We start from the raw sequence: 24688 nt of genomic DNA on the forward strand, positions 1-24688 counted from the left end.
TGGTCACGTGACCCGCCTCACATCCCCATAATTTGTACCACACCCTCTCAGGCAAATCTGCAGCCAGCTCTGCCTGGGGTCCTGGCGCTCCGGATTGTGATTGGTTACTGGCAGCTACACTTGACAACAGCAACCTGAGAGAAAAGAGACGCAGCGACAGGGCGGTGCGGCCCGTGCACTGGGGGATTATACTGGGAGGAATGCGGTCCACACCAGAGCCCACTGTTGACTGGCATGGCTGGCTAGCTAGGTTCACGGAGACAACAAAGCCATCCGGGATTCTGGGACACCGGACCGGAGACTGGAAACCAGGTACCAGCCATGGAGAGGGCTGTGTCCTCCTCCCTGCACATTGGCGGAGGACCGGATCGGACATGTTGATGGCTCCTCAGAGCCTCCTGATTAAAGGGGGGCTCCGGCCTGAACAATCTTCTGACATAGATGTGTGCTGGGTCACAGGGCTCCAGTGTGACAACCTGACTTACAGAATGAATGGTGCCAGCAATCCCTGAGCAGTACCAAAGGGCTTAGAAAGCTTTCTAGATCCTCTCCATTCTGGAGATCTGTCCGCAGACTTCTCTGACCTGATGTGAGGTGGATGCTGGACGTGTCCGACTCCGATCATCATTTCATTTGATGAGAGTTTTAGCTGGTGGCACGGGGGAATAGTAGAGCTGATGCCACTGGGGGGAACTGATGCACTTGGGCTGATCGCACAGGGGGAACTAGGGGTGTTGGGGACTGATGGCAGGGGGTCTGATGGTTTTCTTTTATAAAAACTTGTCTATCAATTCATTTTTTCTTATTAGAGTACTCATACAAATAATCGGTAGAATACTCGATTACTAAAATAATCGTTTACTGCAGCCCTAGACATACACCAAGAGACTTGCATCTGTAATTGCAGCAAAAGGGGACCCAACAAAGTATTGACTTTCATGGGGGTGAGGGGGCTTCTTACACACACTAAGTTACTGTTTATGTCACAGTAAAAAATATATTTTGTACCTTCAAAAGGGTATGCATAAATCAAAAGGTATTAACCCCCCACCACCACCAAACCCATTTTAATTCCAGGTTGTAAGGACAAGAGGGTCCCTCTCAGAGTCAGAGTCCTTTCACAAGGCAATGTACACACTGTTAAACAAGCAAGCTGTGCAAATCTATAATTCTTCAGGTGGCAGGATCTGTTATCCTATGAAACGTTATACATACCTGAAAATGAACAAGTTTTGCAATGTTTGGGTCCGCTATAAACATCTGATGCAGGAGACAGCATATGAGACACTGTACTTCTCGTAGATTGCACAGCAGACTGTCTTCTTCCAGCTGCTCCTGATTTTTGTCCTCTGATGGAAGGCAGACCTCCAGCAAGATCTGCACTGCAGCACTATCCTAATAAGACATATTTTCCATGTTTATTAAAATGGGGAGCGCACAGGATACAAGACAGCAAGGACACTTACAGGTGAGGACGGCAATGTTACCTGGGCTGAAAGCAGAGCATTTTTTAGCTCTTCTCTAGTAACCTCCATAGTTTCTGTCTGACCTGTTAGAGTTGCCATTGCATTACTGGGAGAAGGTTTAATATCTTGGTCTGCAGTTTCCTTAAGATAAGAGTTCAGGTAAGCTTTGGAAGCTAAAAGGTAGCCATTCAGCATGTGTAATGTGATATCCATTAGAGGTGGGCATCTGGCAACAGAGAAAAAGCATTATGGAACTGTATAAATCTGCACAGGCCAACAAATCATACCTTAAAGAAGCAAGTAGAAACTAACCTCAGTACTCGGGCATCACAGCGCAGGACAATTAAAGGGTCAATCATGAGATCATTCTGAGAGTACTTATGACTCCGAGCCAATTTTAGTGAAGGTTGTAATGCATTTACAGTCATCACCCACAGCCTGAAAATGAAAAGGATGTCAAAGTGGGTCATATTGTTTTATCGCTGTAGCTAATACATCAAGACCAATTGCATTTATTAAGCTGTATTTTGAAGTGGAGTTCATGTCACAAAATCAAATCTGGTAAAAGTACTTTCAAATAATGTAACTGTAAAAGAGAGAGCAATGACATTATACAAAACGTATAAAAAAAAAAAAAAAATCTGCTCCAGTATAGCACCTGCTAAAGAGTAATACTTCAAGATGGAGGGCATCACATTGATGGTTTGTGGGGGGAGGGTATGTGGGGGTTGGGGCCTTACGTTTGTAATATTAAAAAATGCTAATAAAAAATTACTTAATTAAAAAAAAAAAAGAGTAATATTTCAAAATACTTAAAAATCATCTGAAATCAAAGATAATTCAAACCTTGTAGTCATATATTTTAAATGGGTTGTATGATATTTTTTTAACTGATGATTATCCTCTAGATCAGTATTGGATTGTTGGAGTCTGACACCTGGGACCCCAGCCTTGTCACAGCTTTGTCTAGGCCATGTGACGTCACATTCATCGGTTAAATGACCTAGGTACAGCTCAGCCCCATTGAAATTAATTGGGTTGAGCTGCGATACCAAGCACAGCTGCTATACAATGTACGGCGCTGTGCTTGGTGAGCGGAAATAAGGCTGCGGTGCAATTGCGAGCACCAGTGCCTTCTCAGATAGCTGATCGGAGGGGTCCTGGGTGTCGGATGACTGATGACCTATCCAGAGGAACAGAAGATCTCAGTAAACTCCTTTAACGGTCAATGCAATATTATTATTTTTTTTATATAAAAGATTAAAGGTTTTGTGTGCTCTAATGACACTGATGACCTACCCTCAGGATAGGTTATCAATATCAGAGCAGCAGGGGTCTGACTTCAAGCACCCCCACCGTGCAGCACTGTTTCCTCTTCAAAGTTTACCTGCAAGCCATCGACATTATAGCGCTGATGCAGGGTAATTACAACGACTCATCCCATTCACCGCAGCGCTCACGCAAGTGCTGTGACCCCCTTAGACAGATGATCAGCAGGTGACATTTCAGAATAATCCTTACTGTATGTACTTGACTTCAGTAATAACAGTATTTATGACCTCAAGATTACTACAGTTTCCTCTACACTTCCAGCTTTCTCATGACTCAGCTCCTGGAGGGGCAGGCCACATTCCGATGCACTGTAGACTGTCCCCCAGTCAACATTTCTATGTCTGCTTCTAATGAACTAGTAGAGGTTTCTGATCAACCTCAATAATGTCATCTTAAATCTGCTCGTCAACGAGATATGAGAGCTTCCCATCCTGCAGACCAGAGCAGCCTTGTTCAGTGAAAAAATACCAAATTTATTCAACACATGTTGAATAAATTTTGTATTTCTTCACTTTTTATCTAAGGAGTGCTGCGTTACATTTATTTGGATTGTGTTTGGACCTCAGGACTCAGGGGAAAACACTGGCACCTGCATCATTTGCATCACTTGAAGTGAGGAGTGCTGCCCTGCTATCTTATGTATGTGTGTATATATATATATGAATATAAATATATATATATATAGATATATAAAAATAATGGTAGTTCACGAAACAGTATGAAACATACCCAAAGAAAAAAAATGTAGTACAGAAAGACCTAAATGGGTCAAATGAACATTACCTTCTTGGCATTACAGTGTTTAAGGTCATCCAAAGCTTGCTGACAGTCTGCAGTATCCTGCGCGGAACACCAGCATTCAAGAGCTGGTTCATATTGGCAGTGAGAACTTCTGCATACGGGATCAGATCACTGGCACTTAGAAGAGTCAAGTGCTCTAGAATTTGCATCACCTGCGTATGGTTGCTCTGAAGCTGTAGAAATGCTTTACAAAAAAACATACGTACATTGAAACATACAAAACTATACACCATTATATATGCATTATGAAAAGAAGAAAAGGACTAAAACACAAAAATGGAAACAGGTTAATACATTTAAACAACTACTTAATAAATATTTTTTAGCAAGGAGTACAGGCACAATGTTTCGAGAATGATCATGGACCGCGCAACTCCCACCCAAACAAACTGAAAATATTTTCCATACTATAAGAATCTTTCTACCTGAGGGAGAAAGCAGCTGCTTGCTGTATATTCTGTATATTTTTTAAAGCTCACCATCCTGTAGCTGTTTTGGGGAATGATTTTTGGCAGAATTTGTCATCAACATCCTTCTTAAGAGAGCATCTGTACCAGTAATTTCCTCCTCACATATCCAGTCATCCACAATGCAGAGGTGGGGGTAGTTGGTGGCAAGCAAGCGCAGTAGGGCAGAGTGTAGGCCTGGAGAACAGAAAGCAATAATAATAGTAAAGTAAGTTATGGGTATATTAGACGGGCAGCTTTTCTGTCCGATAATCATTAGCAATCATCCAACAGGCTAATACTGCTTCCGATTGCTCGAGGAACGAGCAAATGCTAGTTCATCGGGCAATTCAAATCTTTCAGCAAGCTGAAAGATCTGGATTTGCCGGTGGCAGATCATGCTCTGTAATCAAGATCTGCCGTCGGTACGCCACTGTCCTGCATGGGGACGAGCGATTCCATGGCGATCGTTCTTTCCCATGCTGCAGAGGACATCGCTGCATGTAATAGCAGCAGTGTCCTCTCCTAGCTAACTGGCGACTGCCGGGAGGGAACGTTTCCCTCCCTACAATCAAGGTGTCTAATACACCCTTTACCCTGCCTTCCATAGATCCATCATTAGTACCAGTTTTCCCCTACAACTTTTGCACGAAAAGCATTACTCTTACCACTATGGTGCAGCTTAGAGGAAGGGAACGAGACCCCACATGTCTAGACACATTTACAATAATTAACACCAGAAAACCAGCGTAAATTATAGCTGAAATCTACTCTAGCTCCTAACTGGCATAGGTGTCAATTTCTGGTGCACAGACTTCACAGATACAACATATTTCTTAAGAGGCCTGCACCTACTAAGAATTTAACTGCATCATGTGAAATGCCAGTAAATGCCAGTAAATGAGCCCCGGTGTATATAGGTGGAGTGTCTATCTAAAGGAATTTTAATGTACATAATAGAACATAGAATACCAAAAATACACATGCACATGCAGCCACTCACCACCAAGTTCTTGTTGTAGGCCTTGTGCCTGTCTAATAAGGTATTTTATTGGAATTTGATCCATTAACAATGAAGAGTAAGACTTTGGCTTCTTCTGCATGGCCGCTGCAATTACAGTAGATATGAAATATTAGAATCCAGTTTCTTCCTCATTATACAGTATTTTAGCATTTCTATTTGTAAAGTTATTTTGACATTTGAAACATTTAGCTTTAGATTTGCACACAAAAGATTCCAGAAATTCAAGAAACAAAAGGTATACAAAAAAACACAGTTAGAGCTTATTTGTGTTAAAGGGGTTATCCAGGCATTGATAATGATGAGGATAGGATAAGTCATCATTATCACATCGGCAAGGGTCCGAGTCCTGGCACCCTGGCCGATCAGCTGTTTCAGGAAACTGCTGTGCTCACCAAACTGGAATGCGTAGTTAATAAAAACATAATATTTTGACTTTGTATTTCCGTTTTTTAAGAGGCTATACTGTATGTTTACCATGTAGGATATTTTTTTCCATGATAAAACATTGTTTTTGCAGATATTTTACACCTGGCATACATACTCCAGTCTGAAACGAAAGACCAATGGAGTGCACTTGTCTTAATATATTTGACACATGTTGGGCTATCTTAAAGCCAGAAAATAAATCTAATCCTGCTATGAACAAGCATAAATGTGTGCTGCTTTTTGCATTATGCTATAGACCAAGGGTGCACAACCTTTTCTGTTTGGGGGCCACATTGTCAACCTGAACCAATTCCAAGGGCCGAAAATAAACTTTAAAGGGGTATTACCAAGTGAAATACTATATTTAAGGCATATTGAACATACAGTATATATTATAAATGTCTAGTTACACTTCCAGAACTCCCATCTAATGGGACAATACATTAAAGATTCATGTGAGCAGCCACAAGACATAGACATACATGTCTGCTACCAGGTGGTTGGGGGCCGTATAGAATGGTATTGAGGGCCGCATGTGGCCCCCGGGCCGCAGGTTGTGCACCCCTGCTATAGACCGTTGTTAGACATGCCCAGACCACCTGGTTTGTTTTGGTTCTTACTGTTGCTCCAGTTTCCAAAAACTAATAAATTGATTGGCTTCCAATAAAATTTGGGAAATTAGATTGACAACTGTTCTAGTGATACAGACTGATCTGAGTGATTCTTATCTGTGAATACACTCATGCAATATAAGCAACTGGAAACAAACATTTAAAAAGCTAAACATAGCAGAGGGAAAGAAGTAACGTGAGCAAATAAACATTCTGAACAAAGAACACTGTAGACAACGTAAAGCAGTTGTTGAGGACAAATCAAAGAACAATCTAAAGGTGGTATAACATTGCCCGAAAGGGTACTTTCACACTTGCGTTCGGAGCGGATCCGTCTGGTATCTGCACAGACGGATCCGCACATATAATGCAAACGCTTAGATCCGTTCAGAATGGATTCGTTTGCATTACCATGAACCAAAAAAATAAATAAAAAATTTGTATTTATTTTTTGGTTCATGATGGTGCAAACGGATCCGTTTTGACTTTACATTGAAAGTCAATGGGGGGCGGATCCGTTTGAAAATTGAGCCATACTGTGTCAACTTCAAACGGATCCGTCCCCATTGACTTACATTGTAAGTCTGGACGGATCCGTTTGCCTCTGCACGGCCAGGCGGACATCCGAACGCTGCAAGCAGCGTTCAGGTGTCCGCCTGCTGAGCGGAGGACAGACGGTGCCAGACTGATGCATTCTGAGCGGATCCTCATCCACTCAGAATGCATTAGGGCTGGACAGATCAGTTCGGGGCCGCTTGTGAGAGCCTTCAAACGGAACTCACAAGCGGAGCCCCGAACGCAAGTGTGAAAGTAGCCTAAGTCATCCATCAGCGCTTGTTTGCACAAGCCTGATTGCACAGGCTAAGGCCGAATGCACACGACCGTGGAGCACGGCCGTGAGCGGTCCGTGGTATCCTGGCCTGGCATCCTGAGAGCAGGAGCGCACGGCGTCATTGGTTGCTATGACGCCGTGCACTTTGTGCCGCCGCTGCAGTACAGTAATACACTCGTATAGATCATACGAGTGTATTACTGTACTGCAGAGGCGGCACGAAGCGCACAGCGTCATAGCAACCAATGACACAGTGCGCTCCTGTTCTCAGCAGGATGCCAGGCCGGGATACCACAGACTGCTCACGGCCGTGTTCCATGGTCGTGTGCATTGGGCCTAATTTAGACAAAATGCCAGAGGAATGATTAGTTCCTCCCGCATTCTTCTCTATTCACTTATGGCAGCACGTCCCAGATTACACAGAGAAATGTGTTAACATTAATCAGGAATCTTTAATCTTGACTCCTAATGGTGACATGAGAGCAATTAGACAGCACTGGGAATACTGCAAAATTTCAAAAAGGTACACTGGACACTGACTTTTACAACAGGTTGGGCAGCATTTGGTACCCCTTAAGCTCTAGAAAAGGTCGAAGGAGTTATATTCTACAGGTTTCAAAACCAAGATGCAGAGTGAAGTACATATAATAATAAAAAATCACTTACCTAATGTTTTTGAATTAGCCAGAAGAGCTTCTTCATAAGACAGAAGGTAATAGAGTAAAAGTAACTGAGTAGTAATTTTGTTAGGTTGGTTTTGCCGCGAATTCTCCCCTATGTGACCCTGAAAAACCTTTAAGATTTCTTGCTCTGTGATGGGTTTGTTGGTTGCTTCTGGACTGGACTTTGACGCAGGAGTGATTATGGAGTTAATGTACACGTCTATGAGTGGAATCAACTGCTGATGAAGAGGAGTAGTTGTCTCACAAATTTGCGTGTAGATCCAGTCCTAAAAGAAGTGAATGTTTTTTTTTCTACAGTACATGGCTTTGTCACTCTCAAAACAATATAATAGTCGATCCTTAGAATTTTCCATCAGTGCAGTTTGTACCGGAGGTGTGGCTGACTCTTCAGTCATACACTCCTGACCAGCCTGTCTGCCCGATACACTAATTAAAATTAGCCTAAGTATAAACCTTAGCCTGCTCCGCCTCACTCACTGGAAGCCTTTTGGCACCAAGAGAGATATAGGGTGGACTCTCATTGCATTCGTTGGGGGCCATCTGGCACCAGGAGAGGTGTGGAGAGGGCTTGGCATGCATGTTGGTACCTGCATTCGCTGCATTTAATGTAGGGCATTTTGGCACCAAAAATGACAAAAGTTAAGGTGGGCCCCTCATTCATGTGGAACCTACACTCCCTAAATTTTATGGTAGCCGTCGTGGCACACAGAGATCGCCTTGACGTTTGGCAGACGGGACCAAATAATTTTGTACAAAATGTATTTGCCAGGAATCTCAAATTTACTTAATAAGCACAGCATTAGAATAATTTTTTGTACTTTATTTGGTTTGCAGTGTTGTTGCATTGTGTTTTTTTCTTTGTGTTTTCAGCCATAGCAACCTTCACCTGTGCATTGGGATGTGCTGACTGACTCCCTTTTTTTCTTTGCAGTCTGAACTCCAATATTTCCACTGATCATGTGCAACAACAGGGTCATTTCATTGCAGAACTCAACGCAGTAACGCTATCATTCATGTCAAAACTCTTGGACACCAACTAATGCTTTAAAAAAAAGTTCTGTGTTCTTCAGAGGTTCTTCTGTACAGCAGAGCTCATGAGCATGTGCTGCAATACAACCCATTCAAGTAATAATATAGAGCATCAGGTTGTGAGTGACACAGCTAAAAAAATAAATAAAAAAAAATAAAGGGGTTCCTATGCTTCACTATCATTGTGGCCCCCTTAGGAATCTGTGGGGTCTCAGCAGCCAGACAACTAATTTGGTAACATATGGTATATGTTACTACACACTGCACTGCTCTACAATAGATAGTAATAATGTGATCCTGCCTATGCAATTATGGCTGAGCAGCCTATCAGGAAAACTCACCAATATGTAGTATATGGAAGTGCCAGGGCGTAGTGTGTAGTTAGGCCCTGTGCCCTCACCCCCTAGACAGCTCTGCAAGTGGTGGCAACCAGTCTTGCTCACATTCTGGGACAGGTTGCTAGCAGCCATCTCAGGGAAAATGCAATCCTTGTTGCCGAGGGGGCATTCAAATTAATTTCCTGTGTGTTGAATTGGGACCAAGAAGCAGAGAGCAGTGGGACCCAAGCAGCATCAAAACAGCAGTGGCGAGGGATTGGTGTGGGTGAGTAAACCTTTCCATTACCTTATGTGTAACACTTGTAAACCATACTGTTACAATTATTTGTAAAAATATGGAAATTACATATTTAAATTTCAGATCCTTTAAATTTCTACATGCCAAGATTGATTTCCCAAGGTTATTTTTCCCACAGGTGCTTTGGTGTTAAAATGATTTCATTGAGATAATGTCGCTTAGACTATCCTCCAGATATTCATTTTATTGAGCCAGAAACATTGGTCTGGAAATCAGAAGTTCCTCTAAAAACATTCAAAACTGGAAAAATGTGGTCAACTTAGGGTACTTTCACACTTGCGTTGTTTGATTCCGGCAGACAGTTCCGTTGCCTGAACTGACTGCCTGATCAGGCAAACTATGCAAACGGATGTAATTTTTTCTGACTGATCAGGCATTTTTCAGACTGATCAGGATCCTGATCAGTTCAAAAAATGCCTGATCAGTCAGAAAAATGCATTGCAATACCGGATCTGTGTTTCCGGTGTCATCAGGCAAAACGGATCCTTTTTTTTTTCTTTTCTCATTTTTAAAGGACTGCGCATGCGCAGACCGGAAGGACGGATCCAGCATTCCGGTATTTTGAATGCCGGATACGGCACTAATACATTCCTATGGAATTCAGGCAAGTCTTCAGTTTTTTTCGCCGGAGATAAAACCGTAGCATGCTACGGTTTTCTCTTTTGCCTGATCAGTCAAAATTACTAAACTGAAGACATCCTGATGCATCCTGAACGGATTTGCTCTCCATTCAGAATGCATGGGGATATGACTGATCAGTTCTTTTCCGGCATAGAGCCCCTGTGACGGAACTCTATGCCGGAAAAGAAAAACGCAAGTGTGAAAGTACCCTTAAAAGTATATACATGAGCAGAGGCGGTCAGCAAAAATTTAAGCTGGTGGCTTTTGGATTGGATTTCCAGGTAAAGCTACTGAAGTAAGATAGTTGGGGAGTCTCATGAAGGTGTTTTCATATGATAGTGGCCCTTCTCCTTTAGGGGTACAAACTGGAGTAGGAGGAAGAGGAAGGGTTTGTGTGTAATGGACCATTTTAGATAATTGTTGTGTGTGTGTGTGTGGCCCAGAACCCCAAATTCTTTTTCTGTGAAAGGTACAAATCAAAGCTTTTCATATATTCCCTGTGTTAATGTATTTGTCAAGAGCAAGCTAAGCGCTCACATTCACTTTTCAGCTGAAGTCAGTCAGGTCATGCATTCCTGCATGCTGAGTCATCTTAACAAGCTTCTTAATGTTATTCGCAGACAGTAAAAAGAGCCTCATAGCAGCTGTCACAGTGTTCCTTCCCGTGGAATATCTCACAAATACTCATTACAGAATAAGGAGAAGACCTTGCCTTTAACTGTGCAATGTATATTCATTTTAAATTCATTTTCAAATAACCACTATGTATTATATTTATTTTTGTAAAACTCAATGGGGGTCATTCACTATGACCCCCCCCTATACCAGAAACTGGTGAAAAAACCCGCAAACCCACAGGTTTAGGCGCAAGTGCAGTTTCTACACCGCCCTTGTCCTTTTCTGAAAAGGGGGAGTGGAAGAAGTGTAGCTAGAGTGTGGTGGAGTATTGCCGGAATATGCACCTAATTTATGACTGGGACTGCACCTTGTCATAAATTTTAACCGCATCCTCTGGCAGTGCGAGGGTTATCAAAGACCAGCGTAAAACGCCAGACTTTTATAAATGTCCCACATTAACTGTGTACGACTACACAATTGGTCAAAATTTGATGGGCAATCTGAGATCTCAGGTTCCTTGCTGTTGGCTTGGTAGAGCTTGTAAGTGAACTTGAGATCCAAGCTTATGGAACATATATGCTGTAGAATAAAGTCTTACAGCACATGATTTTATTATTGTCAAATATATAAGAAAAGAACATATGAAATTTGGAACTAGTAGCATAGTTTATAAGGTTAAAAAAGACATCTGTCCGTCCAGTTTAGCCTGTTCTCCTGCAAGCTGAACTGAAGCAGTAATTCATGTTTGTCATTATGCTTAAGACATTGGGAATATCTACCTTTATGGACACTTTGTGCTTGGTGAAAGCTCGACTTCTCAGTAGCTGATAGATACAGTGAATAGGTAGGAAGCCAGTAATGTTCGCACTCAGATTGCTCGTGACGGGAACTCGAACTGCATGGGCGGTGACCACCTAGATACAAGACAATACAAAATTATGCCCTTCTGATTAAAGGGGTTATCCAATCGTAAAATAGTTGGCCAGAACTGCCTGCCCAGGACCCGAAGAAACCGGATCCAGCGGCGGGAATCAGGTAAGCATCTCCCCCACCCTGGGTCAGGAAGGTATCGGCCACTTTTTTAGTATAGGATAACTCCTTTAACTCCTTATTGCTATAAAACATTTGTCATGTTGCCCTTTTTCAATTTGCGGTTAAAATTTCTAAATAAAGTAAATAATACAGCACAGGAAATGACAGTAGGCAAAAATGGGACGTAACAAGCAGAAGAGTTTTGGAATTTTTGGAGGACATGCAAAATAATTAAATTCTCAAGCTATGGCTCTGTCTGCAGGTAGTAGAACAAACCTATATATATACACTAACGAAAGCTCATGAGAAAAGACACGAATATACCTGCTCTGTAAATATCTCCTGAGTGAAAATGGTCTTCATTCTACTAAGAGAACTTGGTTTAATGACAATCTGGAAAAGAATAAAATCAAAAACACTTATAAACTTCCCAACTCCTGTCTAAAGAACTACAACTAATAAACTGTACAAATACTGACACATTCTACAAATTCTTTTAAATGCATTCAATGGGGTTGTTAATCAGCTTTCCCAGAGTCCCAAAAGGCAGATCAGAATAGATCTGCTCCGATAGAAGTATGTAACTAAACTAGTTAAAAATCAGACACTGTTCATGCTTCCATTAAAATATACGCTTTACTATATTGTCATAGGAGCAGAAAAACGATGGATGCAAACAGTGCCCTAACAGAGCCCCAAACAGAACGTGAAGAGGAGGGCCATATAGGGAGCTAGTAATTGCTTGATAGTCAAAGCTGCTATTAGATATACCAGCAGATGACTGACACCATTTACAACAATGCTTTTTCAGGTCAGCAGACATATTATCTGCATAAAAAATTAGAACCTGTCATGTTGGGACACTTACTCGACTGATGATGTAAATCCTGCTATAACCTATTAGTTCTCAACAGATGAAAGGTCTTGGATTCTGAGATTTTGTCATTATAAGGGATTGAATGCAAAACTATGGGGAAAAACTTAAATGAAGCAAATACTAGTGAGTGCTTCCATTATGGGGTTTGATTAGCAATGGGGGTCTAATCTGAGGTCTGATGAGCAATGGGGGTCTGATCTGAGGTCTGAAGAAGAGCAGACAAGTAGGAAAGAATTCAACATCCCCTACATTCTGCAGAAATACAGCCATCTTATTTACCTTCATTCCCAGTGTGGAACAGACCAAATCGATGATGGCACTCAGCTGGTTGCTATGGAAATACATGGCAACTAAGAGCAGCATTTCTCCAAATGAGGCAGACACACCGGCTGTACTGTAAAAGACAAGTTTACAAAAATGTAAGATCACATATTACTCATACAATTAACAATTTACATTCAACTTTTTTTTTTTTCTAAATATACACAAAGGCTCACCTTTCAAAATAAGCTTCTTCCTTTATCATCCAGCTAAGCCATATCAACATCAATTGCTCCTGTTCTGGGGTACTGAAACATATATAAAAAATAAATGATGAAATAATTACTTCCCCATAATAATTCAGTACTGTAATACACCTTGTTGTGAGAAGAGGAGGGTCTTGTAGGTGGTTCATCCAATCAGGTTTATTTTATGTGCAGCATTTTGTTGTTGTCACCTGTGTTTGATAATGTTTTCTTGAGGTTCAGTTCACTTTAACCACATCCCGAAAACCCAAATGTAATGTAAATTCATGTCGGGGGTCGGGTATTAAAAGGGGTTTTCCGGGATTTAAATACTGCTTTTTCAAGGCCAGTGACAACACGTTCATCGGTTACAGGGCCTAGGCGCAGCACAGCCCTATAGAAGTCAATGGGGCTGAGCTGCGATACCAAGCACAGCCACTTTAAAATGAAGATAGGTCATCAATATTAATTAATTGGATTGGAGGTGTCTGGCAGTGGCTTTCTTCTCTTACCACTCTGAGAATAGATAGACGCTCAGCTGAACCAAGATAGCTGTCAGTCAACTGAATGTCCTGGCAACAGCTGCTGAAGGTGTATGAACACCTTAACTCCATAGCGATCAAGCCAAGTTTGCTGACGACATTTATGTTTTTCCCACCCGACTTTAGGCTACATTCACACGTCAGTATTTTTCTATATCCCGAATTTCGGTCCGTTTTTTGCGGTTCCGTTGTTCCTGAAAATGTTTCCGTATGTCATTAGTATGTCATCCGTTTTTTGCGGATCCGCAAAAAACGGAAACATGTATAAATTTCACAAAGCAAATAAAGTTGTTTGGATTTCTTTGAAATAAAAGAAAAAAAAATTGAATAAGTGATTTCTGTGGGCAGGATTTAATTTCCAGGAACGGATTCCGCATAAAACGGATGACATACGTAATGACATACGAATGTCATCCGTTTTTTGCGGAACCATTGACTTTGTATTGTACCAGGATCCGATTTTTGCGGAAAAGAATAGGACAAGTTTTATATTTAATCGGACATGCGGAATGGAACAACGGAAACGGACAGCACACATTGTGTTGTCCGATTTTTTTCAGGACCCATTGAAAATGAATGGGTCCAGAACTGGTCCTGATCTGTTCCGCAAAAAACGAAACAGATCAGGAAAGAAACAACGGACGTGTGAATGGACCCTTAAAAAGACAAAACGTTATTTTTCTATTGACATAGCTATATGGGGACTAATTTGTTGGCAGACAAGTTGTACTTTTTAATGTCGCCATTTAACCACTAAAACAAATAATGCCATACATGTTCAGCATTAGCGTGTAGCTTACTCCATACATGTCCGGTCAGTCTAAAATCCCACACACCCACAGGTCTTGAAAACCTATCCTAGTTACATGTTACGTTTTTGCCGGAGAATTCATTTAAATCTTTAAAAAAAAAAAAAAAACACGAAACGCCAATTGTTGGGGTCCCAAACACTGACCACAAGTTTGAATGGGATAAAATATATATTTTTTTTGTTTTGTTTTTTAAAAAAGCTCAAGGGAATATGCATGGCAGAAAATATCTCACCTTACTAGTGTGGAGAATGCCAGTAGCATACAGAAAGAAAGGGACACAAATCGCACCCCAGCAGGAGTGGCCGGTGGACGGCTGGTCATGAGCTGAAGCACTTGCTCAGCCTCTTCATCTGTTGGCCTGAAATGAAAACACAACCATGAGAAAGCTAGAAGTCACTAAGAAGCAAACTGCTACACTTCATTATAGGAAATTCATTATGATTAGAGTTTTATACACTGGTCTTAATTTTAAGTGTGCAGGAGTAAGATGTGCCTCTTAATATATCTGGTGCATCTTTGGCCACCCCTCCACCAGTTATCAAAGTCACTAAAGTATTTACAGTGATCTCGGAGCATCTTGTATTTCACAGCCTTCTCATTCTAAGGCCAAAGCAAGTGTGTGAGGCATCCAGTACAGAGATGTGAGAACTTTGCGAGACGGAGAAGAAGCAAGGAGAAGAGGAAAGAATGTATTACTTTGTAAGTCCGGCTATCTGCTCCTGTAGCGTCCTGACTGGGAGCAGAGGATCGTACTACGAAACAGAATAGATATTTACTGCTACAGAAAAAAATGTTTTTTAGACTAAACTGTGACCTTAAAATGGGGAGGTTGTGAAATAAGGGAAGCTCCAGGATTCATTGTAAATACCAAAGTAAAATCTACACCTGCTATGAGCTATACTGATATGAATCTCTGTCAAAAATTATAGTGATTGAAGAAAACAGACCGAGTGAGCCAAAACAGGTTCCGAGTGAGCCAAAACTCGTCACATGAAGACATAGAATGCGACACTAAACTTAAAAGCAACTCTACTAAATTAGCGAGTGCCGTTCTGTTTTCAATACTAGGTGGGACGCCTTCCATAGACGCGAGCACCGCACAACAGAGAACGGAGTGCCGACTGAATATTGCACAAATTATAGTGAACCTGTCTGTCCACAGAAGATCCACTCTTGCTAAACCTCGCCAACTTTTCTTGGCAACCAGGACGAGAACAGCACAAAAGTAACCAATTTTTGCGCAAATTAGGCTTTCAATAAATTTTGCCACTTTTGTACACCAATATTCAGGCGTTACGCAGATAATAAATCCCCTTCAATATGTATATAACAGATTTAACATGCATGATACAAGTTTTAATTAGTCTGAATATTCATGCTCCATTTGTTATACAACAGATAAAAATGATAATAGAAGTAAAATAGGCTCAGAGATAAATGCTATTCAGCAGAAGGCACAGAAACATAACTTTATCATAGAAGGGTTATTAGTAAAGGCCATAGGAAACATTGTTAACATGCCGAGTCCTGTGTTACAATATGACAGAAAAGCTACCAGTGCAGGATAATAAGAAAAAGGTATTTACTTAAGACCAGCAATTCCCATCAGGGCACAATATAGGCGAAGCAAGGCACTGGCTTTGACTACATGTTCCTCTCTGAGTCCACAATATACATGTCCTCCATGCTCAATATCGCCTCCCTCTGATATCTGTGGTTTTTTCTCAGTCGGAAGAATGCTCATTAACTCTGAAAGGAGCTGTTTCCTCATCTGCCATAGCACTGAGCTGCTGTTCTCTCGTCTTCTCTAGAGTGAAAAACCGATTTAACATGAGGGTACACAACGTAAAAGTGATATATAAAATTAATATTAAAACATGATTACGCAATAAATAGCTGGAAGGCTTATTACTGTAAAGGGCAAAAAAATAAATAAATATACAAATGGGAAATCTTACCAGTTGCCCATTGCGAATAAATGTGCCAAACCAGGTCCTAACTTTTGCATTGGTCCCAAGGAGTAGCCCGCTCACAAAGCACACCATGTTGCTCACACCATCATTTCCAGCCTCATTTTTTGTATGATCCAATGTCAATGCTACACCAAGCCCTGGAAGGTGACACTCTTCTACCTGTCACAAGTTAAGCACACACCAAAAATATACTTCATTTTCTAGCCAGCACGACAAGTTAGTATAAAAGTAATCGTAAACCATCTAAAACCATTTACCACCATGCCTCGAACTTTAAGGGCCTGAGAAGGGTTCATCTTGCACAGCTGACGAAGAGCTTCAGTTCTGCGCCTTCCTCCAGCACTTTCTTCATCTTGGCGTTCTCCGTTTTTTATTAAGCTTCTACAGACTATAAAATCATGCCAAAGTGTTGGCGTCAATGAGATTCATGTATAGAAAAGGTTATAAATAATACAGATTATGAATATCATATTTTAGCGGTTCATGAGCAAAATGGATAGACTATGGCTTTTTGGACACTGGTAAAGAGCAAGATAAACTTGCGTCTTCATTTACAGGGGTAGTAGTGATGAAAATGCATTCATTGTTAAGGGTGCATATTTATTTCACCGGGGAGATGGTAAAAGTGGTTATCTATCATGGGAACAAAGTATTGGGCATGGTGAAATCTAACATATCTTACCCCCAATATCTGCCGCTGGGGAACAGTCACAACTCACAAACACATCAGTCAAGCACGTTGATATCAGGTACTTTTATGTGTATGACAAGCTTGAGAATAAATTCTGAAACACTGCAGTTTTCCAATTGGCCACTAGATGGCAATAGTTACACGGCAGAAACTATTTATAGTTGTCCAACTAAGCATTGTTTTTCAATTTAAAGGGGTATTCCCATCTAAAACATTCCACAGCACCTATATCTAGATTAAGAAAATCCTAAAGACAGCCCTATAAAAAAAAATATAGCACTATTTTATGAAGGACACGCTAATGGATAAAACTAACAAAACTCATTCACACACTGCGGGAAAACCTTTACAAGGAAAATGACCTGTGGGGCAAATTTTAAATCCACAGCATGTCAATTTATTGAGTGGATTTTCACAACCGGTGAAATGCATGGGGTGAAATCCATGGCAAATCTGCATGTAAAACATGACATGGAATAAAATGCAAATCCTATGGCTAATCTGTGACAGATTCTTTTCTGTCCAATTAACATCATGTGTGGCTGTTTAAGTCTGACAACATACCAGATCACACAGGAAAGTTATAATTATTTATATATACACATATATACACACAGTATATATTACGTTGAAAACCATTAAAAATACGATCAATAATCAATGACGTTCCTGCTGTCCTCCCAACATTTGCAGTATATTACAGGAACATCTATGGATGTAGAATCACATGGCAGTAATACTGTCTTGGGCAAAACCATGGTAAAAATGTTTGGTTTTTGTTGTCCTTTTTAACTATGGTTTGGAGCTGCACAGAAAGGTGTAGACAGCGGGAGTTATCTGTCATAATAAATCAAAGCTAGTTAAGGCTGGGCTACATGTTGATCTTGGCCACGACCCATCACACGACCAAAGATCGCTGTGTAGCAGCGCAGCCACTGATCTCAATAGGGTCACAGTGCAACTTGCAAGTTACTGCGACTACAACCCCAGAATCATAACCAAACCCAACACTGCTGGATTTTTGGCAATTCTGATGTCGAAGCAACTTAGGATTCATGCTGCGACCCCACTCAGTTCAATGGCTGCACTGCTACGCAGCAATCGTTGGTTGTGTTACGGTTGTCGTGGCCAAGATAGCCTAAGTCTGCAGTGCTGCTCACCTTCATTAAAGCTGTCTGGAACATTTGCAACCAGCAAACAAAGAAACCAGGCTCCATTTCGAACATGAAGGAGAGCTTCAGCCATGTCTGTGATAGGCAGTAGTGTGTGCAGTTCTATGAAAGAACAAAGAATAGTGTTAAACGTATTGTTGATAGAAATAAAACAACAATGACAAATAGCGCACATTTATGGTGCAATTTGACACATCTGATTTTAGCCACATTCATGAAAAAAGAATAAACCATTGTGCCTTGCAAATTTAGAAGAAAGGAGAAAGTGACATTAGATAATCTATTTGCGCCACAATTTCAACAATACACTAAATGCAATATTTTAAAAGGGGCTATCCGGTAATACATATTGGTGACCTAGCCTCTGGATAGGTCACCAATATCAGATCGGTGGGGACCCAACTCTCAGAACCCCCACCGATCAGCTGTTAGAAAAAGGCAGGCACTCTATGAGCACCGTGGCCTCTTCCTAGGCCATGAGATATCACCATACATTGGTCACATGGCCAACTTGCAGGTCAGTCCCATTCAAGTCAATGGGTCTGAGAGGCAATTGATGTAGAGTGCTGTGCTTGGTAAACTGTCGGGAGCCCGCAGCGCTCACCAGAGCTCCCTTAAACAGCTTTTCGGTGGGGGTGGCAGGACTTGGACCCCCACAATGTGATAATGATGACCTAGCCTGAGGATAGATCATCATTATTTGGGATGAGCGAATTTCATATTTTGAAGTTTGTGTGCGGGTTCATGTTGTGGTATTTTCTGAATTGCGTTATGGATTCCGTTACCACGGACCATAACGCAATTCCATGACAGAATGCATAACGGAATGCCTTTAAAGACATTCCGTTATTCATTCCGTCATAATAGAAGTCTATGGCCTGCATAACGGATCCGTCCGGTTTCATTATGCAGGAGAGGACTCCAGCATAACGTAAACCGGATGGATCCTTCATTATCTTTACCCCTTTAAAATATCAATACTTTCCATCGCACAACAGAATAAAAGTGCAGCATGCCAATACTATACCAGCTTGTAAAATGCAGAGCACATCTGCAGCTTCCTCCATGTGCACAGGACTTTCAAATAGCTCTGATGACTTCAAGAAATATTCACCATTAGAATCTGCAACCTACAAAAACCAAAGAATTAGAATACACAAAACTAACACAGTAATGCTGAGAACAAACTATTTGTTGTCAAAATGACAAAGTTCATTGCCCCAAAAACTTGTGAAATCTAGACGATGGAAGCAGCATGAATTTGCCGATTTATTTATAGATGTCACCAGTAACTTCTATACTCAGACATATAAGAAAACCATACCTTATTTATTATCGCCAATAGCTCGCTGAGCACTAGTCGTAATCGACGAGGAGAATCACTGTGCTCAAACTCCAAAGTCAGGCCATGCTGAAGCTGTGACACCAAAATACTTTCTCCAGTGCCTCCCCCAAGCTTATGTCTATGGAGAAGAATATGCCAGTCAGATACACTCTACATACTCGAAATGGGTCAATGTACAAAAATGAAATGCGTACAGCTAGAATACATAATGATTGCATGCATGGCATTATACATGTAAGCTCCTTTGATATTAATGAGAGTAAAAAGTGACAGTACATTTAAAATACATAATTAAAGAGGTTCTCCAAGGCTACTGAGGACCTATCCTAGGGCTGGGCGATATGGCTTAAAATCTATATCGCAATATAATTTGAAGCATGTGCGATATAACGATATATCGCAATATATTATTTTCTATATTATATATTATTACTTTATGAAAACCATAATTTTATTTATCAGCTCCATGCCATTGCCATCATCCATGTTCCCCATCCAGCGCCATCAGCCCCATGCCATTGCTATTTGCAATCATCCATTTCCCCCAGCCAGCGCCATCAGCCCTATGCCATATAATCCATGTCCCCAGCCAGCGCCATCAGCCCTATGCCATTGCCATATAATCCATGTCCCCCAGCCAGTGCCATCAGCCCCATGCATATCATCCATCTCCCCGAGCCAGCGCCATCAGCCCCATGCCATTGCCACCATCATCATGTCCCCTAGCCAGCGCCATCAGCCCCATGCCATAGCCATCCACCGCATTCCCCCCACCCCCCGGTAGATTTGGTCCCCTGCTAATATACTAACCTTTCCTGCAGGGTGCGCGGTTGGCTGATGGAGTCCGCAGGAGACGGACCGCGTCTTCTTCCCAGCATGCACTGGGAGGGACCTGACATCACACACAGCGTCAGCCAGCGCGATGTGTGCTCGCAAGGCCCTGGCCAGTGCAGCGCAGAGTCGGGAGGCCACGGAGCAGTGAGCGAGAAGCTTCTTCAATTCACTACTGCTCCATGGTCATATATCGCGATATGGCGATATAGACAAAATCTATATTGTTGGCCGAATATATATTGTTCATATCGTTTATATTACCCACCTCTACCCTATCCTATCCTTAGGATGTCAGCAATCAGATTGGTGGGGGGGTCGGACTTCCGGCACCCCCGTCGATCAGCTGTTTGCAGAAGCTCTGGCACTGTAACTACACTATGTATTAGCCTGGCCTGGTTACTGCAATCAGAGTGAGAGTCATACTGCAGTAACCAGGCCCAGCCAATACAATATGGACTACACTGTGCAGTGTTGTGCCTGATTTCAGCATGGAAGCTCCTGCAAACAGCTGATCTGTGGGCGTGCAAAAAGTCAGACCCCTGTCGATCTGATCAGTTTAGGACCTATCCTAACCTGTTCTAAATCCCTGTGAAGGACTCCCCTTTCCAAAAGAACTGCATTGGGATCAGATAATGGTCACAGAAAAGCTAAGGATGGTAACACATACCAGGCTAAAAGCCAGACATTATAAAGGGATGTCCATTTTGGTCTTTGCTATTAGAGACACACTCTCCTATGTAAGATGCTGGATTACTTTCAAGACATTTTAGCTACCTGGCTACTAAGATGATGCAGAAATATATTTATAAATGCATAGAACTTACCTTAGCTGCTGTTCTTTGTTGGCATCCTGCTCTAATGCGTGAAAATCTACAGAGAGCAAGGCCACAATGGAGTTAACTGCCTCTACTCCTGATAGAAGCCGGAGAAGCAACTTTTTGTCCTGAGCCCATCTTTGGCTCTGGTCAGCTGGAGCACACAAGGCCATGCGGACCAGACATGGTAGCAGAAGTCTCAGTTCTGGATCGCTGAGAGCAGCCAACCGTACCACATCCACCTTCTGCATTGCTTCAAAGGCATATGGGCTGACATACTGCAGATATGGACTGTCGCCCATTCTGATGACTCCTAGGAAAAAGAATTACATTTGGTCATGCTTTTCACTACACAGATAGCCTGTAAATAAAACAGGTCACATTGGTTAAGTGTGAATAGCCAAAATGGGGAAAATGAGGTCTGAAAGGTTTTGTGTCACTGGCTGTCAAAGGGACAGTCTCTGTGTTAAATGGGATAAAGAAGAGACCCTCTCAATGTAAATGACTGAGAATCCTATCAAGTCCCATACTAATCTGGAGATCCCTTAAAATGCCATCATTAAAGCTGGGTGTTCAGGATTTGTATATTACAGACAGGGTTTTCTGCAGAAGCACTGAAATAGTACTTCTAGATAGGAGACAATGGATGGACTGTAGCATACAATATACGAAATCCAGCACTGCACCAAGTCATAAAAAAAACTGATTCTTATTGATACAAGAGTACAAAGCAGTAAAAAACTGCTGATGCATTTCAGGCTGCACTAGCCCTTATTCCTTTTTATCCAATCTAAATTTTTTGCGGATTGTAAACGGACCCATTCATTTCTATGGCTCCACCAAAAAACAGACCACACATGGATGTCATCCATGTGCTGTCTGCATCAGTATGTCCTATTCCTGGCCACAAAATTCAGACCACGCACACATTAAATTCAACGGGTCCGCAAAAAAAGGCAATGTGTATGTGACGTGCAAAACAGATACGGCCGTGTGCATGAGATCTTTTTATGACTTGTTGCTGTATTTGGTATATAGTTAGCTGCGGAGTTCCAACACTCCGTGACACACACAGTCGAGATGAAGTAAGAGGTTACCGCTTGGTGCGCTGATTCAGGGTGGAGACCCAGTAGGTGCAATGGATGGACCATGATTCTACACGATTATATATTGATATTCACAGTTATATTAGAATGCATTATACTGTATTCTGGAGCTGTGTGTGTCCACAAATTGGCAGAAATGCTTGTAGAAATTCAATCAAAGTCTTTGTCAGTAGATCCTGCCCTTGCTGCCATGTCTTTGGTTATGCCTGATGGTTAGCCAATGAGGTTCTCAATATTAGTGTAATACAGTAAGTGACATTGATTTTTGTTGTTGTCAGCTGACCTCCAAATAAGCTCCCAGCCCCACACAGAAATATCATGCATGCTAATAGACAGATAATATGCAGCACTGGAATTGCAAACAATAGTATATGAAGAAGAAACGTTCATGAGATAGAAATATGATGATGAAACGATTTGTGACAGCTATGGTTGGACTTGCCACATTTAAAGGGGCACAAACCATGTCCATACAAACAGTGGACGGTTTCAGCAGCAGTAGCCTCAGAACAGTACAGCAATATACTCAATATGTAGAGTAGAGATCACATAAGCTAGTCACTGGCACATCCAACCACCATTATTCATACAGCATCTCCTATAGCAGTGTGACAGATGGGATAGATACATAATAGCAATGGGCCACCAGGTAAAAGAAACAGGGAAAGAAAGTGTGGCTTCCAGAATAACACGTGTTAGATTGTAAGCTCCACGGGTGACATTTACAGTACTGCCTTATGGAATATGGCCTGCATTTTTCTAGTTTAGGGTAATGTTAATAAAAAAATGTAAAGACACAGAACGAAACATTCTCCCTTATTGTGCCCATCCATGCACCCCGGTCATTTGTAAACACTGCACACAGGTACCTGATGCGTCCAGCAGAGAGGCCGGTGTATGGTCTGCCCGCTTCCCCCCGGTAATGTGACACTTAGTGTAGACGTCCTATGGCTGGTGTACACACATCATGTGTTACAGTATTGTGACCACCATAATCAATATGATATGACTGCGATGTGATAGAGCCCGGAACCTGAGAACTCGGGATGAATGTGCTCCGAGAGACCGGATGGAGGTAGCTGCCGCAGCAGTGCACTTCCCCGAAGCGCAAGGCCACGCCTACCATTCCTTACAACCAACGAGAAGCCAGGACGACAGTTACCAATAGCAGGAGGTTTCTCAACCCCTGAAAGGAAATCTGCGATTGGCTGGCTGTGCTGTCGCACCGTTCTTTGTTATGGAGTCCCGAATGTATGTGAGCTCCCGGCAGACTCACGTCCTTTGTACTGGTAGTAGCTGAATACTGTATTTACATGAGAGGAGTAGTAGTAATAGCATGAGGGATTATGGGATTGTTTGTTGGAATATGCCTTTAACCCGTAGGATACCAGAATTTTTATTTTATTTTTTCGTTTTTTTTTTCTTCCCTATCTTCCTGGAGCCATAACTTTTTTTATTTTATTGTTCACATATCTATATAAGGGCTTGTATTTTGTGGGACAAGTTGTACTTTCTGATGATACCATTTAACCACTTCAGCCCCGCTAGCTAAAACCCCCTTCATGACCAGAGCACTTTTTACACTTCTGCACTACACTCCTTTCACCGTTTATCGCTCGGTCATGCAACTTACCACCCAAATGAATTTTACCTCCTTTTCTTCTCACTAATGGAGCTTTCATTTGGTGGTATTTCATTGCTGCTGACATTTTAACTTTTTTTGTTGTTAATCAAAATGTAACGATTTTTTTGCAAAAAAATGACATTTTTCACTTTCAGCTGTGAAATTTTGCAAAAAAAACGACATCCATATATAAATTTTTCGCTAAATTTATAGTTCTACATGTCTTTGATAAAAAAAAAATGTTTGGGCAAAAAAAAAATGGTTTGGGTAAAAGTTTTAGCATTTACAAACTATGGTACAAAAATGTGAATTTCCGCTTTTTGAAACGGCTCTGATTTTCTGAGCACCTGTCATGTTTCCTGAGGTTCTACAATGCCCAGGCAGTATAACTACGCCACAAATGACCCCATTTCGGAAAGTAGACACCCTAAGGTATTCGCTGATGGGCATAGTGAGTTCATCGAACTTTTTATTTTTTGTCACAAGTTAGCGGAAAATGATGATGATTTTTTTTATTTTTTTTTTCTTACAAAGTCTCATATTCCACTAACTTGCGACAAAAAATAAAAAATTCTAGGAACTCACCATGCCCCTCACGGAATACCTTGGGGTGTCTTCTTTCCAAAATGGGGTCACTTGTGGGGTAGTTATACTGCCCTGGCAATTTAGGGGCCCAAATGTGTGAGAAGAACTTTGCAATCAAAATGTGTAAGAAATGACCGGTGAAATCCGAAAGGTGCACTTTGGAATATGCGCCCCTTTGCCCACCTTGGCAGCAAAAAAGTGTCACACATGTGGTATCGCCGTACTCAGGAGAAGTTGGGGAATGTGTTT

General features: G+C 41.6%; 1 protein-coding gene across 1 annotated transcript in view; it reads right to left on the minus strand.

Annotated features, from left to right (window-relative positions):
- INTS2 (integrator complex subunit 2) overlaps positions 1-23314 on the minus strand; it is a 39803-nt gene extending 16489 nt beyond the window's left edge. Inside the window, exons 1-20 of the mRNA XM_044284737.1 lie at positions 23100-23314; positions 21134-21437; positions 19455-19593; positions 19158-19260; positions 18119-18232; positions 16525-16655; positions 16253-16426; positions 15881-16101; positions 14527-14652; positions 12932-13003; positions 12714-12828; positions 11882-11950; positions 11305-11439; positions 7605-7887; positions 5049-5153; positions 4079-4243; positions 3582-3783; positions 1779-1904; positions 1488-1692; positions 1216-1395 (exon numbers count right to left, since the gene is read on the minus strand). Of these exons, the coding sequence (XP_044140672.1) occupies positions 1216-1395; positions 1488-1692; positions 1779-1904; positions 3582-3783; positions 4079-4243; positions 5049-5153; positions 7605-7887; positions 11305-11439; positions 11882-11950; positions 12714-12828; positions 12932-13003; positions 14527-14652; positions 15881-16101; positions 16253-16426; positions 16525-16655; positions 18119-18232; positions 19158-19260; positions 19455-19593; positions 21134-21426 (2958 nt within the window). The 5' untranslated portion in view covers positions 21427-21437; positions 23100-23314. The remainder of the gene's footprint in view (positions 1-1215; positions 1396-1487; positions 1693-1778; positions 1905-3581; positions 3784-4078; positions 4244-5048; positions 5154-7604; positions 7888-11304; positions 11440-11881; positions 11951-12713; positions 12829-12931; positions 13004-14526; positions 14653-15880; positions 16102-16252; positions 16427-16524; positions 16656-18118; positions 18233-19157; positions 19261-19454; positions 19594-21133; positions 21438-23099) is intronic.
- Between the last annotated feature and the right edge of the window lie 1374 nt (positions 23315-24688).

The sequence above is a fragment of the Bufo gargarizans genome, chromosome 3, assembly GCF_014858855.1.
Source record: "Bufo gargarizans isolate SCDJY-AF-19 chromosome 3, ASM1485885v1, whole genome shotgun sequence".
NCBI lineage: Eukaryota > Metazoa > Chordata > Amphibia > Anura > Bufonidae > Bufo > Bufo gargarizans.